Source organism: Ochlerotatus camptorhynchus, unplaced genomic scaffold (genome assembly GCF_037179485.1).
Source record: "Ochlerotatus camptorhynchus isolate MF236.1 unplaced genomic scaffold, CSIRO-AGI_Acam_v1.1 ptg000114l, whole genome shotgun sequence".
Lineage (NCBI taxonomy): Eukaryota > Metazoa > Arthropoda > Insecta > Diptera > Culicidae > Ochlerotatus > Ochlerotatus camptorhynchus.
Window position 1 is genome coordinate 816,630 of NW_027040604.1, and position 15,806 is coordinate 832,435.

The window sequence follows — 15,806 nt, forward strand, 5'->3', positions numbered from 1 at the left end:
TGATTTTGATTACATAATTCAATGCATACGAAAAAAAAAAACAAAAAAAAACGAAAGAAACCCAAGACATTAAATTTCTGCAAAAGTGCGCAAATGAAAACGAAAAAACAATAAGGCGCCAGTGGGGCCAAATTGACAGTTTGTCAAACAAAAAGTATGAAACCAAAAGGGCGTAATCAAAATTGTGTAAGATAAAGGGGAAAATTCTAAACCTAATCTAAATCTAAAAACACAAAATATAAATCTAAATTGCTAGAACTGATTAACAAGGGTCAATTCAAGCTGAACGGTGCAAATAATGGACCTGTACTGCTTACTGTTTTAAAATAAATCAATTTTTTTGATTTCAGTTTCCTACAACTTTGTCTCGGATGTCATTTCGATAACATGATCCGTGTTTGTACTATGATTTATTGAAAAATATAATAATAATTTGGATAAATTAGGCAAGAGAGCATTCTTATATTGTTTGGCAAATAATGATAGCAACAGTGTATTGATACTCGATGACTGTGTTAAGAGTTTTTGTTTGTGTGTTTTAATCTCTGCATTAGAATGTCTAACAATCAGCACGCATACCCGCTTCATGAAATTATCATCGCAGTTCCAGCTGCCAGCTGTACCACAACAGTTACTCTGATAAGCTGGTGATTCGAAGCTCCTGTCCCTGGTCTTATGACCCGATTATTTCGAAGTCGCATTTTGGTGTGGCTGATAGATTGAAGCCATAACCGGTCTTTTCTGGATTGTTTCAAATTTGGTTTTGTGTTTTTTTTTTCTGATTATAAGTGATATTGTATTAATTACACAAGTTGGATTCTTGTTGCAGAATACATATTAGTTTAATAGTTTTATTCGATCGTAACTGGTCTTGGCAGTTAGAGCTAGCGTTCAGTGTAAGTCTATCTGCCATAGGCTGCTTATTTTCATTGTTAGCCTATCTTACTACCTTTACCTAGTTTATAATAAAGTAGGAATCACAGCAGTCTTCTAATCTCCTTCCACTTCCGGTAATGTAAGTAATAATGGCATTAATAAATTACGACACGATGAAATAACGGACACAAATATGACGACGACACGAAGGATGAACGGGGACGTTTGTACATAAATAAATAGATTCTGCTAGCTAGGCTAATCAGTGGATCAGTCTAAGTGGCGCGTGCACTTCCCGAGAGTGCGACGATGGAGATTGTAGATCATCAATTCTGTATACCGTAGTAGACGTACGCCTTGCACCAGTCCATCGTTTCGTCTTCGTTACTGCAGCACATCGGAAACACGATAGCTGATTTCGTCACCTTCGAACATCGTTGGCACAGTTCGTTGACATCTTCCTGAATGGGGATGAGAATGCAAAATAAGTACATAAGAAAACCGTGAACTCGAGTTGCTTTCAGAAAAATATAATCAAGATCAGTGTATCACGCTTTCTACTGGTATACTTACATCTTCATAACAACGTCGGATGTGCAAATATTCCTCATCGAAATAGTCACCGTAGTCGTGCTCTTCCGCCGAGCGCCGTTTGAGATTGCGATGCGGAATGGATGCTGGATTACTGCGATCGCTCGATGAAACCATAGCAACTGGCTTAGCAGCGTCTGAAGGTCTGGCAGAGACTTGTACCATCGAGGCTAGTAAACAAACCAGCAGCAGTAACCCTAGCGGTCGAATCGAAGTGCCGGGGAGGGTGTGGTGCGATTGTTTGCCACTGCTACTTGTGCTTATCTACGAAATGACAGAAAGCGGAACGAAATTAAGATTGGTATTATAATAACAACTCCTGGGAAATTAATTTCGAACCATTTGTTTACAAACTGAACAAGACGGATTTGACGGTATCAGGTGACGTCCAGATGGAACGGTTGAAAACAATAACAAACCGGACTAAGACAACTGGCACATTATCATTAGGCAGGTGACGAACAGGTGAACACCATGTGTATGAAGAGCATGTGTCACTTGCATATTATCAGTAATTGTTTTAATTGTTGGAAATATTGGTACAATTTACGTGCCATAAAACTTTTTGCCGTGCCAATCTAAATCCGAAGATAGCGGATTGTTTGCACTTTGCAGCTGATGTTTTTTGCGAGCATCATATGATCATACCGGCGGATGGACTTCATCCTGCATGAACGTATAAACGTTGCACGGGATTGTCTCGTGATGCGGAGCAGTATGGTGAAATGCCGATTACCGGTGGTGAAATAACAAATGTTTGCATTTTTGCACATGTAGTGAATGCTCAACGTATTTGCAGTACCCCTTTTCTGTTGCCACGTGGTAATTCAAAACAAAAACACAAAGCGATCCCAGCAAACATGTTTGTGCGGCCGATAAGAGGTGTGTGTAACAGTTCACAAACTTGACATACTTCTTAACGAACGATCAGCTTGACAACGTTGTTTTGATTCACAGACTGGCTGTAGCCAAGCGTTAGATTCTTCTTCGGTTCCGTCAAATTCGGCTCATAAAATTTATTGCCCTTTATGTGGACTATCAGTATCAATTGCATCATTCATCGCCATCATCTACTTATTCCATTCTGTTTCTTCAAAGCTGATACTCTCCGAACCAAACCAGGAGTGCTACCAGTTAGAACGTGGCAATGTTTACTCGCTCAGTGATCAACGAAGAGCTGTTGCTAACGCAGGTCAATTGCCTGCTTTGGAAAGGGAACATTTCCGAGCAGAACCGCGTAACAGTTTTCTTCAGAAGTGTGTAACTTGTGATTCTTTGGAAACTACCATTGTCCTAGGTTGTCGAACGCATGGTCTTGACTCGTGATAACAGCTTTTGTTTTGGTTTTTGGTGAGAAAGAAGACTTTTAAGTTTCCGCCTTCCAGCTTCTATATCCAGAGCGCCACTGTGGCTGTACACGATGATAAGTTCAGGTGAAACACTCGGAAAAGGAAATCACGAGAAACTCCTTGACGTCGATAACTCTCTACCGGGTTTATATAATGACTCAGATAAAAATGGCTTTTTTGTGTTGCCCACCTGATAAGCGCAATCACCTGCAGGATGGCCTTCAATCCGGCTATCAATGCCTTTAAATAACAGTGTGACACATATCAACTCAAAATCGTCACGATTGTGTCTAATTGCTACGATGTGACGTATGGGAGATCAAACGCTCTTTTCTGATTCATGTGCAGCTGGCGTGCCTCTTCAGACTCTGATGCCTGATGAAAGAGTTGCTTACTATGTGATAAGATTATGACTTGCGATAGTAAGAAATCACAGTCACAAGGTTCTTGCTAAGAATAGGTTATATCAATCGGGTATTGAAAAAAAACCCTCAAAACATTGCCAATAAGTGCTTTGTTCGCGATTTGTAGTAAGTGTGCTCAGTAAATTTCATTTGAATTGATTTCCATGCTCGTTTTCTTTTACTAAAATTAGTTTGAATTTAAAGATGTAGTTTGATTAAACAAAAAACAAACATGATTTAACCGGTACTGCGTGTGTGCCGGCAAATAGTTACATTTATAAACAAACTTGTATGCAGGCTAGTGATACGATTTTGTTGCTAGCTTTGCTATCTACAGGATCCCCCTGCTAAGCCAGTTCTCGTTAATCCGACCTAACGGTCTCGTATGGAGCTTTTGTAAAAACATTGTTAGGTTAGATTGGATTGTTGTATGGATTTGAATATCGGATCAACCCCGTTAACCCGGCCACAAATTTGTCGGAGTAGCGGGGCCATACTGTACCAACACTTGGCTACAGGAGGGAATGTTATAAATTTTTATTGAAAAATAACAACATCCGGATGACCTCCCGGTCATCCATCTTGTCTGCAGGAGTGCAGAGAGATTAATCCACCATCTTTTGTGCAGCTTACGTGCCACGTGTATAATCTTGTGGTCCCCCCAAGCTTTATTCACAGTATTTGTGAGACGCAATTGGTTGGTAAATTTCAGTATAATAAGCACAGAATCTTAGCGTATTAGTCATTTCTTCGTTTATGGTCAGTTTGTCATTATCACGAACTGTAAATAACCATCAAGGGATGCCATTTACAGCTTTCGATCATGAGAATAATCGGAGTTAATTTTGAGTAACTCTGCTCAACAACATTTACATATAGCAACCTGGTTGTTGTGTTGAAACCGATGCTGTCAAGTAATGGAAAGGCAATTGCACTTTCGTATAGCACGCTGTGAAACATTAGCAACCACATAATACGGATTCATAACAAGAAGGATTCAGGACAGTCCCAGAGGGCCTCTGGACAATCCCTAGAAGACTTCTGACAATCTCTGGAAGGATTCCAGTCAATCGAAAGGGGGATATCTGACAGTCTTCGAAGGGACTCCGAACTAGCCTAGGGGTGATTCCAGACAGTTTTCAAAAATAGATTCCATACACTCACAGTACGGCTTGCGGACAATATCAAAGGGGACTTCGGGCAAACCCAACAGGGATTCTGGACAGTCAAAAGGACGATTTCAGTAAAAATTAAGGGGCATTCATGACAGTCCAGAGAGGAGCTCAAGCAATCGCAAAAAGGATTCCGTACAATTCCAGGGATACTCCAGACAATCTCAGGAAGGACTACAGTCATCCCAAATGGAGGATTCTGAACAATTCTAAGTAGCATGACAAAAAAGAGATGAAGGGATTCCTGTATCCCTTCGACGATCGCTCATGTAAGTGTTGGAATAGAATCAACTATGAAGATGGACGAAACTAATCTAAATATTGCGACCTGGGATGAACAGCTACATAAAAACCGTATTCGTCAATGTTCCATTTGTGCTAAATGTGGATCATCACAACAACACCGGGCGATGAAAATTTAACCCGTTTCTGAACACAATTTTCAACTGTCTTTTTCTAAATCAGGAAGTTTCTAGTGACAATTGACCATTACTCTGACTTTTTTTGAGATGTATATCGATCTTCCATTACGAAAGCTTGTAAATTTAATTTTGCTGATCACTGTACACCTTAATTATAAATAATTAGTAATGTTGAGTTTCCTCATGCCAGAAACTAATTCAACAGAACAAGAAGCCTCTGACATCGATGTTGAGACGTTGAGTATTAATTTTCATGAGCTAAAATAATCTTCTCATAATATTAGGTCAAATTCCAACTTCTTTGGTCAGGAAATCACATCACCATATCCCGAAAAAAAAGATCATCAATCCCTAGAAAGCAAAGGAGGTCCCTGGCCTAAACAAAAGCAATGTAACTTGGATCTTCTAATGCATGAAAAGTTAATATTGCCGTTTCATTGACATCATGCTATATGACAGTTGATAATCTGATGCCAAATGCTAAATTTTCTCTTAATTAAAAATATTTAAACAAAACATTCTGTCAGACGGAGGTTCTTTCCACTACATCTTATGATGAAAAATTCCAAACTACTTTGTTGATTTTTGAGTAAATATGAGTAAATCAAATTTACTCGCAGCAAATATATTTACTCTGAGTACAGCTGTCTTGCCCCTTGGAATAAACCTCGTTTAAAAAAAAATGTTTTATACTACTTGTCAGTTCTAAAATTTGAAACTGTCAAAAATGAAGCTGCAACACGATCAGCGCAACGCACAGTTTTAAAAGGTGTTTGGTATTCAAACCCTACACATGTGTGCGTGTGCAAAGGTTGTGATTTTAGCATGAACGGAGAAGATGATTCCGATTCAAGAACATGTTTCCTGGAACAAGATGATTACAACAAAGTAATGCAGGTAACGTCAGGTAACGAGTTCGAACCACGAGAAGAGATCCCGGACGATACTGCTGTCTAAACATGCAGGGTGGCCACTGAACTGTGTTTGGGGACCTGTGACCTTCAGGTCTTTGCGATAATTTTTGGGATACCTTATATCATGAGATAATCTCTGGGAGAAGTTATTTGGATTTTTGGACAGTTGAAGATCTTCAGAACAATACTTGACCATCCTGAAGTTTTGAAAAAATATTCTGATAAGTTATCGGAGACCTATGAGCACCTGAAGGCTTTGCTATAATTTCTAAAACACCCAGAGAACCTCTGATACTTGATCATCCTGATGTATTGAGAAAATATCCTGAAAAGTTTTAGAAGACCTATGACAACCTGAAGGACTTTGGAATAATTTCTTATACACCTGGTATCATGAAAGAATCTCTGAGATCCTTCTGAAGTATCGAAAAAATATCAAAAGATTTTTTTCGAGATATCTGATCACCTGAAGGTCTTAGGAATAATTTCTGAACAACCGGGTTTAATAAGAGAATATCTAAGAGACGTGATTTTAATTATTGTACAGTGAAGATCTTCAGAATTGAAGTATTGAAAAAAATATCCAGAGAAGTTTTCGGAGATCGCTATAATGAAAAGCAAATTTATTTGCTCTATCAATTTGCCTACTCTCCGAACAGTAACAGAATGAGATTTCATTTCGTGACCTCGTTTTCGCCTGGGTTAGAAGAATACATCCAGAGGAATTGACCACTTTGTCAAGCAGTTTTGGCGTGACTTTCTACCAGCGATTTCACAAGACTGGACCAACTAATTTCTATTTTTTTATGAAACGCACAAATGTTGGCTACTTTTCTCGTGGTTCTAGAAGACAAAATCCCAAAATAATGTTTTATTTCAAATTTCGAGTGGTATTAAACGTCATTTTAACTGCTCGAATGAAGTGGTTAATTGAAAAAATAACCAGAGAAGTTTTTGGAGATCGATCTAGAGGAATTAACAAAGACAGACAGACAGAGAGGGTCTAGTATAAGAGAGGAGCGGACTGGCTGGTTTTGAGCCAAAAGAACTGTCAAAGCCAGAGCCAATATAGCAGCGCCATCTTGATTGGATTGGCAGTGTTGCTAGAAACCACCCAGGCATAGGTTGCCATGGCAGCTTGTTTTAAATCCACTCCTCTCTTATACTAGACCCTCTCTAGTGCAAAATAGTGGTCAAATAATGAAACTGCTTCTCTGCATTGCGAGAGGTGCGTTTCTGTTCTAGTTTCAAATTGAAACGGTCCATATAAAATACAACACCCTTAACACATTTTTTCAGCAAAAAAATGGTTCAAGTGGTAGCTTTTATTTTTCCCGAATAATGGCCAACCAAATATTTTTTCTGCTTCTTTAATCGATTTATGGAAAAATGCTCAACTCACCTTGTACATTTTTTGTTTGAATAGGAAGTTGGCAAAATGCTGTCAGTATTGGTGTGCTAAAACTGACAGCTTACAATAATCTATTGTAAAATTATAATTTTTATATTTTTTATTTTGTTCTTTTTATTAATTCTTATTTAATATTAATTTTTTATTGCTTTTTTGCAATTATCTTATTTATATTTATTATTGCTACATATGATAGTCCACCGTTGAAAAACAGCTTTGAAATTATCAATTACAGGCAGGCTTGCTTCCACTCACTTGCTATAAAAATTAAAAATAATATTTTCTGAATTTTGAAATCATTAGATGTTATAATGATACTTTGTCATTGTCAGACACAAGAAGAGGCTGAAAGGTAAGTATTTGACACATAAAACCTGTCAAATTCGCTTTCAGATAGCCATTATCAGCTATTTTACGACTCCCGAGCGCTCACTCTGAGTGAACGCTCACGAATCATAAAATCACCGATTATAACACTCTGGAATCGAAATTGACAGGTAGTATGTATCAAACACTTGCCTTTCAACCTCTTCTTGTATCTAACAAGGACAAAATATCATTATAACATGTAATGACTTCAAAATTCAGGAAAACATTTTTTTATAGCAAGTGAGTTGAAGCAACCCTGATTACAGGTTTTCAATAAATTATGAAACTTTTCAACTCATTTGTTGTTTTTGATCGCGCTGGTATTAATGCATACTTCACATTATTATCATATGAAATTTACGTTATATTTGGCTATATCCCCTTTTATTGGACTCAACTTCTTCTTACCTGGCTTATTTGCTCCATTCGATATCCTTGTTTATGCATTTGATTTCTGAACAGGATCCCAATAAACAGGATTCCAAAATAACAACAGAATTCCAAGATATTCTTAAACAATCTTATCAACCTATTAATCACTGCACTTTCTCTCTCTTTTTTTTCAAGAATCGCGTTCGTCCTCGCTTCCTAGCTCCAAGAACCGCCACAAAAATAAAAAAGAAGCGAATCTCACTCTTCCCGATCCGTACACGCTTATTCTCTGTCTTTCAAACCGGACGACTGCTCAAGCGCCACTTATGTTCGGTCTTTTGCCTTTGAAATGACTAACGCTACTGACTGAACCGGCGCACATCTTTTATATTAAAAGCCAAAAACCGACCGGCGTGAAAGGGGGTTGCGACAGATTCACATGACTTCATCAACGTAAATATGATGGCGCTACGGTCCAGCAGCCATACGGTTCCAGCCAATCCTAGCATGGGCAAGGTAGGCAAAGGCGACCGGCCACCGATAAGACCGAGCGATCCGATTGGTTGATTTCGAATCTTGTATGCGTTCTTCCTTCGGCAAGCCGCCCAGTCGTGTCCGATCACGATTGCAACGCACGCCGGTTACATGCGGCCGTAGACAAGGATCGTGTTTCGCGAGAAAGTATTAGTTGTCTGTGGGTGGATCACCTGTTAGACGTCTGTTGTGGAGAACTCTGGCTCTGTAAGCTAAATATGTTGCGGGAAGTCGACGCGTGTTTCCCGCTAGATAGGGAATATTTATGGGTTTGCTTTACAATCTGATTAGAGTCGATTACGGAACGTGGGTCAGTTGCAGTTCACAGTTCCGAGCTTATCAGGATTCCCAACATTGTCGTCGATGTACTTTATCGTTGACACGGGCGTCCCCCAAAAACGATTGCGTCAGACTCGATTGAGCGGTATGACGAAATTTCGTGCGAATATGTTTGGTGGTTTTTGGTTGTTCGCCTGGTCACTAAAAGCGCGTTCTGAGCGGGTTGAACTTTCTCGAGTTGAAATCGGTCGAGGATCTTTTCGAGCTGGATATTTTCTCACCGGGATGGCTGATAGATTGTCATTTTCTTCTCACATCCGGTTGCATTGTGCGTGGTTCTTTAGTGTTTTTGAAGAACTTTCACAGTTCTTAATTGATAGCTGTCTATGCCAACCATTATGCAATGGAATTTGTATATTGTGTGGCTAGCACAAACAAGGACCTCTATGCCCAGGGAAGTCGATAAAATTTTCTACCTGATATATTTTCTAGACCAGACCGAGAACAGGAACATGAACTCGTCTAATATAGTATACGTCAAATATGAGTCAGACACTAAAAGAAGTGGGCTATCAGCCTTTTGTTCTGAGGCAAGCAATGATAATCTAAATGAAAGCTATAATAAGGTGATCCAAGAGACGTTTCTCAGTGGAACTGACAGCTAGAAATCAAGAGTGTGTGAGTGATCTGGTGTTAATGGTGCTGCAAAAATTCATATGAGAGTGAACTGTCAGTTCTACTGTGATCTGTCAAAATTTCTGGGTAAACAAAAAAGTCAGGTGATCGCAACTGTCTCGTGGACAGCCTTATACAGATTGTCATTGCTTGCTACATAACATAGAGTTTATTGGAAAATCAAAGTTGGCACTCGTGGAGAATAGAAGAACTATGAGAGTGATGATGGTTTCAAAATTTTCCACGGAGAGGTATACGAGTACAATCTTAAAATGCTTTTATTTTGAAAATGGAGCATTGAATTCAAATCTGGTTGTTGCTACAGTTTGAGAAAAGCTGAAATCTAGGTGTATGTTGAAAATAAATTAATTTTTCTATATTATATATCTACTGAGTAGTCCTTAAGTTTTCTACTAACGTAGTATTAACCAGATTTAAATAAAATGCTCAATTTGCAAAATAAAGGCATTTTAAGATTGAACTCGTATACCTCACCGTGTAAAATTTTGAAACCATCATCACTTTCGCAGTTCATCTATTCTCCACGAGTGCCAACTTTGATTTGCCAATTACGTTGGACTGCATTAATATAAAAAAAAATATATCTCCAGATGACAAAATGACAAGCGATCAACAAACCAAATGATAAAGCTAAGTATATGTCGAAAATAGCATGCAAACAAACCACAGACAGACCGATGTAACTCTTTGAATAAGTTTTTTTTTTAAACATTGTACCGCAAAAAAATAGGACCACAGTAACGACATACCACCGACAAACCGACATGACACTTAATTCTGACTCAAGCCCGAAAATCGTAAACGGCCGATTTAAATGTGCAGTGATCCGAACTGTCAAAACCATAGGATTTTTTGATCTAGATCAAAATAATTTTTCTAGATTAGATCAGACACGAACCAATTCATAACTTATGCATGCGGGTCATGGCTTAGCTAAATATTTCCCGCAAACACGGAGCCAGATGTCAGTAGTGTGCTTTGGTCAGAAAATTTATTGTTTTTGCTATGGTCATTCATGTCAGTTTGTCGGTGGACATACCTCGAGTTTCTCGCGGAAAACAAGCTTGCTCGCTTAGCTGCAAACAATGTTGCATTGTAAACAGAAAATATAGAAACGTCAGCATGATCCGATGCCAGCGCAGGTGAGTGGTTCACAGAAATGGTAATATTAAAATCAATCGTTAAATGCGTGAAGGATGATCCAGAATGAAGAGATATGTATGTTTGTTTGTGCCTCAAGAGTTTGTTTTGGTGACTCCGCAAAAGTTAAGATTGCCGGAAGCGCGGCATGACTATGAATAATCGATTGTTTTTTTTTCAGGTGATAACCGTTTTCGTGACTTTTCGTGTTTATGATCAGGAGAAGATCGTAGATTCCGGTTGGAAAAGCATCGCATACAGGGATTGGATTTCTTCATCATCTACCGGGTAGTGGAAAGGATTGTCAAACGGTCGGCCAGAACTAAAGAAGCTGTTGGCATAACAGTTTCGCAGGAAGGAAAAGGTAGGACCAGACGATGGGATCAGAATGCAAATAAAACTGTTCTATTGAATACGGAACGGGAGGTAGGTCTTTAGAAACGGTGAAGCGTTGGGTAAATCAACAGCAATAGCTCCGTCAACTTCCGTCAAAAAATCACGTTGAATTTATGACATAGAGGAAATGGATGTAATGTTGGCCTAAATGCCTCTTTTGCCCACTCAGCAATCGACTAAATTTTCAATAGGGACCAAAAATATCCATTGACTTCTCTAGTACTAGTGTAGTACTAGAATTTAGACTACGGGGTACGTTCAACGATGTACTTGGGACCAATAGGCTAGTCTAGTGTGAGCCAATTAAAAATCGTTAGATTCCACCGGTTGTCTATGCGTGGACTTCACGTAGATGTTCTGATTCCGTAGATGGTCAAGATTTCAAGATATAGCACAAAGTTAACATATGCACTAGCGCCGCGTAGTGACGGAATTCCTAATTTATGTGTGCCTTGGAATGCCTTGTTCATCATATTTATAATGCCGGAAACAGAAGCTTCTTGGAAGTCCTGAACCTAGTTTTATGAATTCACTACTTTTACGGGTGTTCCGGATTTTCTGATGGATCCCCCGGGGCCGCCATATCATGAATTCATACTGATTATCAATCTACAAATGTTTTCGAAAAAAAACTGATATTTTTCGGAAACGAAATATTGTTATTTACGCAATCAGTTTCAACCAACCAAGGGTAGCCATCTTACCAACCGGTCAGCACTCTTGAATATTTTACTAACCGTGGGGAAGTAATTTGTGATTAGCCCCGGTCCCCGGTTCAAATTGTACACTCAAAAATATTACTAAACATAGAAAGGTTAAAAATTAATCATTTTATGTTTTATCAATATTTAAACATTGATTTGATTATAATTTGGTTTCAAAATTATACTAAGTCGGAATAAAGGCGTAGAAATCGTTCACTTTGTATTGAAGTAAATATTTCGATGACGCTCATAATGGTTTTCGATCCAGTCTTTATTTTTTTATATCGATCTTGGCTTCGTCGGTAGTTTAGTGGTCTAATATGAGCCAATATAATCGATAGACACTTTCAACCAACAAGTAATGCAGTAAACATAGTTTTAAAATTAAAACCAATATTCCTTTCCATCCACATAATTTTCATTTCAGTTTTTGCTGAATTCCTGTGAAGAATCCGATCTGGAGCTGCTGGTCGGATACAATCCAAGAACGCCCGTATGCGAAAGGGTTACTTACACAATTACCATAACATTACAATATTCTTTCTAAAGTTCAATCTATCGTGCGAGTATGAGGTAGGTCTATATCAAAGGGATTGATTCTTCATAGATCCTTAATTACAGATATCTGTTCCATATTTCAGCACCTTGGCAATGATTGCTCCAGTGATTGTCAAACGGAAACTGGAGTACGAAAATAGTTTTGCAGGCTCGGTTGACAACGTTCACGATTCATATTTTATCTTAAATTATGACAATAAAAATATTACTGCATTATTGCTGTTTACTTTTATTCATTATCAGTCACGATATAAAACGCAATCAAAAAACGCATCCTGACAAATAAACGGACTACATCCAAAAAAATACCGCAACTTTATACTATTCAATGAATAAAGCATTTTTATCTAAGCTTGCATTCTCTCTCTTTATACCAAGCTATGCGTCGGTCAGGAGAGTTGCGATTTAGCGTTGCTTTTATACTATTTAGATTTCAATATTTTTTTTAATGGAAACACTCAAAGATAAATTAATTAAAAAAAGCTTAAAAAGTATGCAGATTCCCGCTTCACCTTATTGAGTCCGAGCCATGATTACTTCGGCAGTAGTCATGCATGATTAAAATCGAAATAATCTTTCTAGTATTAAATTTTATTCTTTTTCAATACTGATATCATATCAAAAAAGATTAAAATTCAATCAAAAATTAATAAAAATAGAATCTAAAATGATTAAAATTTATTCAAAAAAACTACAAGGGACAGCCCTATGGGGTTGTACGCAATGGTGACGTAGGACTACGTGGTCTTATATAATAAATGTTATTTTTGAACTGCAGCAGGAGCTTGTATTTTGTGTATAGAATCTGCGATAAGTTGGAAGGCCGCAGAATATCAGTGTCCACCCAGTTAAAGCTCCGCTCCTTTTTAGTTTTTCTCGTTAAACTCCTTCTGTTAAACAAGTTGGTAAATCTTAGCCTTTAGCAGAAAGACTTAATCGAATAGCTGGAAAAATCTTTACGATTAACCGTTAATCGATTAATTGGACTTTTAGGCATCCCTAGAAAATATTGTAATTTCATGTTTTGTGGTGGTCCTTCGAAAATGTCGAACAGCAGAATTGCAACTAGCAAGTGTAACCCAAGAACCAAAAGCGGTGCTATGCTAGTTTTCATTGCTATGACGACGATTGAATTAAGGGGCTTAGAAGCATGGGGTGAAAGTCAATTATCTTCATCGATTTCCTCTTTTGATGACCATGGCTTCACTCACTCATTCCGCACTATTTCTGCTATGCTTTTCTATCATCCAGAACAACAAACGTATCAATGAATGTGTTTGCCATCGAGTTATTAACGAAACAGAAAGTCGATGAAGAGAATCGATCAAAATCACTTGCACCCCTGCTTCCAAGTTTGGTTACAAGATAACAACTCTGGAGAGCATTTTGTGTGGTCATTGGGGGCGTATGTTTCTGAATATGGCGATGAGTGTGCAAAATGTTTCGCAATTGCATCCTCTCTATACGCACACGCCCGAAGATCGGAGGCGAATGCCACTTCGACTTGTTTCTTCTATTAACGACTCTCTGATGACTGTGTTGGGGATGCAGCATATGCATGTACGTAATTGGTGGGTTTGATAGTTATTTCTACGCTTTTGGACAATGCTTGACATTTATCACTTTTTCAATAGTTTTTGTTGTAAATCAACGGTCGAAGACATTGTTATCGATGCGTGAAAATATTTCTGATCGATTGGTGATAAAATTATTGAAACTGGTCCAGGGGCAGCTGAGTTATTAACGTTCAAAATCTTTCATAATTTCGTTACATGTTCCATTTTCGGTTTTAACAAAGTGTACCCCCATATAGAAATCACAGACGTAGTCCTACGTCAAAAGATAATCTTCAATCTAATCAACCATGATTAAACTGGGATTAATATCAGATGCTTATTTCTTGGATAGAGAGGATTAATTTTTAATCATGCGATATGATTAAACTGAGTTTAATGTCAAATTGATTAAATTTCAAGCAAAATGGGAATAGTTCAATTTATCAGTGTATCATTATTTATGTACGGTCCTTATATTTGAAACGACGTTTCACATTCATCTAGTGATGGCCTATTTTCATTCGAATAATCGATTAATCGATCAAGCAACCGAAAAGTAAAATATTTGTAATCGGTTATATCATGCCTATATTAGCATTAACTTTTCCAGAGGATAATCACCCATCGTTTCAAACATATGCTGCACTCTCATTGGTGGAAAAATGACAGAACAGCGAACAAAAAATAATCGATTAGTTGTTAATCGAGTTGTTAAAAATGGGACATCTCTGATTTTGGTGTGATTGTTTTGATAAAAAGAGCGAAAAATTTCATCTCTACCGAGGGGGCAGCAAAACCACAAAATTACCTTGCATACGGGGGGGGGGGGGTATTGATTGGATGAAAGGGACCGTGAATGAGGACACTAAAATAGAAAGTTTTTCTTCCGGCTGTTTCATCTTAGTATTCTTCTTTGGTCTTACCCCGTCGTCCCCTACATCGATTCAATGTTTTTTCAACGTCTCCTTATCACCGCTGTAGAAATTATTTATGATGCAACACCACACTGGCTTACATGATTTTCGTTTTTGTCCCAACAATTGCAAATCATTATGACTGTTAAGTCATGTTCACTAGTGTAGAAGCCATCCATATGGCTCAAGTATTTCCGCCTCAAATAAATCAAATATTGGTTCTTGTATTCACACGTTTCAGTGTTCGTCGTTTTAGCGTAGGAATTTATGACGTGATAAGCACATCATGCTACGTCATTCATAAACCAACCGGTACTGCTCTTCCGAAAATTTGAAACCTGTACGTACATGTATTTTTGTGCAGTATCTCGATTTAAGGTGAATTTAGACATGATCGCCCTAATAAAAAATAACCATAAACGAACGATAACCCAAATCATTGAACTATTCCACAAATGGTTTGGATGATACCCAGAACACGTCGTTAAGCAAATTAACCATACAATTTTTATTAGGGCGTGTATGAGCGGGCGGAGCGGGATTTGCGATGGTATAAGAGAAACAAAAGTACTAGTTATACCATCGACTGACATGATTGCAGTAGCTTTAATCCAGTACGTCGATTGCTGTTCTGGATTAAAGGAGTATAACACAACGGTACTACAATATGCTACAATCATGTCTGTCGAAGATATTACGAACGCAAATCCCGATCCGCTCCGCTCATTCACGCTCATGTCTGAAGACACCTATAATCGGTTTGGGGAAAAAATCCGAAACCCACCAATTCAGCAGCATGAAAGCACGTGATATTTTCCCCCGTTGCGCGTTCCTGTGAAAAAGCTATCTATATTGCAGCTCAGACCAAGCATCGATCGGAAGGCAACGTGTTATGCTTATTGTTGATCTTCAGATTTGTACGCTCTGTTGTCAAGCACCCGGTCACGTCGTTGTTGCGTTGTTCGGAATGTTTTATTTTTTGGCCCACTTCTTGTTGCTCATCTCATGGTTCGCAGTCGCGATGATTCATTCATAAAAATGCCGGCCGGCAGTTTGCAGATTGAAGTACACATGGAAACGCAGAGCGTAAGTGAAAAGTAATGCTCACATTTCTTGAATATGTTTCTTACGAAAAATTGTAATGGTAGT

General features: G+C 38.3%; 1 protein-coding gene across 1 annotated transcript; it reads right to left on the reverse strand.

The window, feature by feature from the left end:
- Positions 1–909: 909 nt before the first annotated feature.
- On the reverse strand, positions 910–7,971 carry LOC135699758 (uncharacterized). Its single transcript, XM_065220079.1, has 3 exons — positions 7,917–7,971; positions 1,450–1,731; positions 910–1,337 (listed from the first exon to the last, which is right to left on the reverse strand). The coding sequence occupies exons 1-3, from the start codon at positions 7,953–7,955 to the stop codon at positions 1,203–1,205; spliced, it is 456 nt and encodes a 151-aa protein (XP_065076151.1). The 5' UTR covers positions 7,956–7,971; the 3' UTR covers positions 910–1,202.
- Between the last annotated feature and the right edge of the window lie 7,835 nt (positions 7,972–15,806).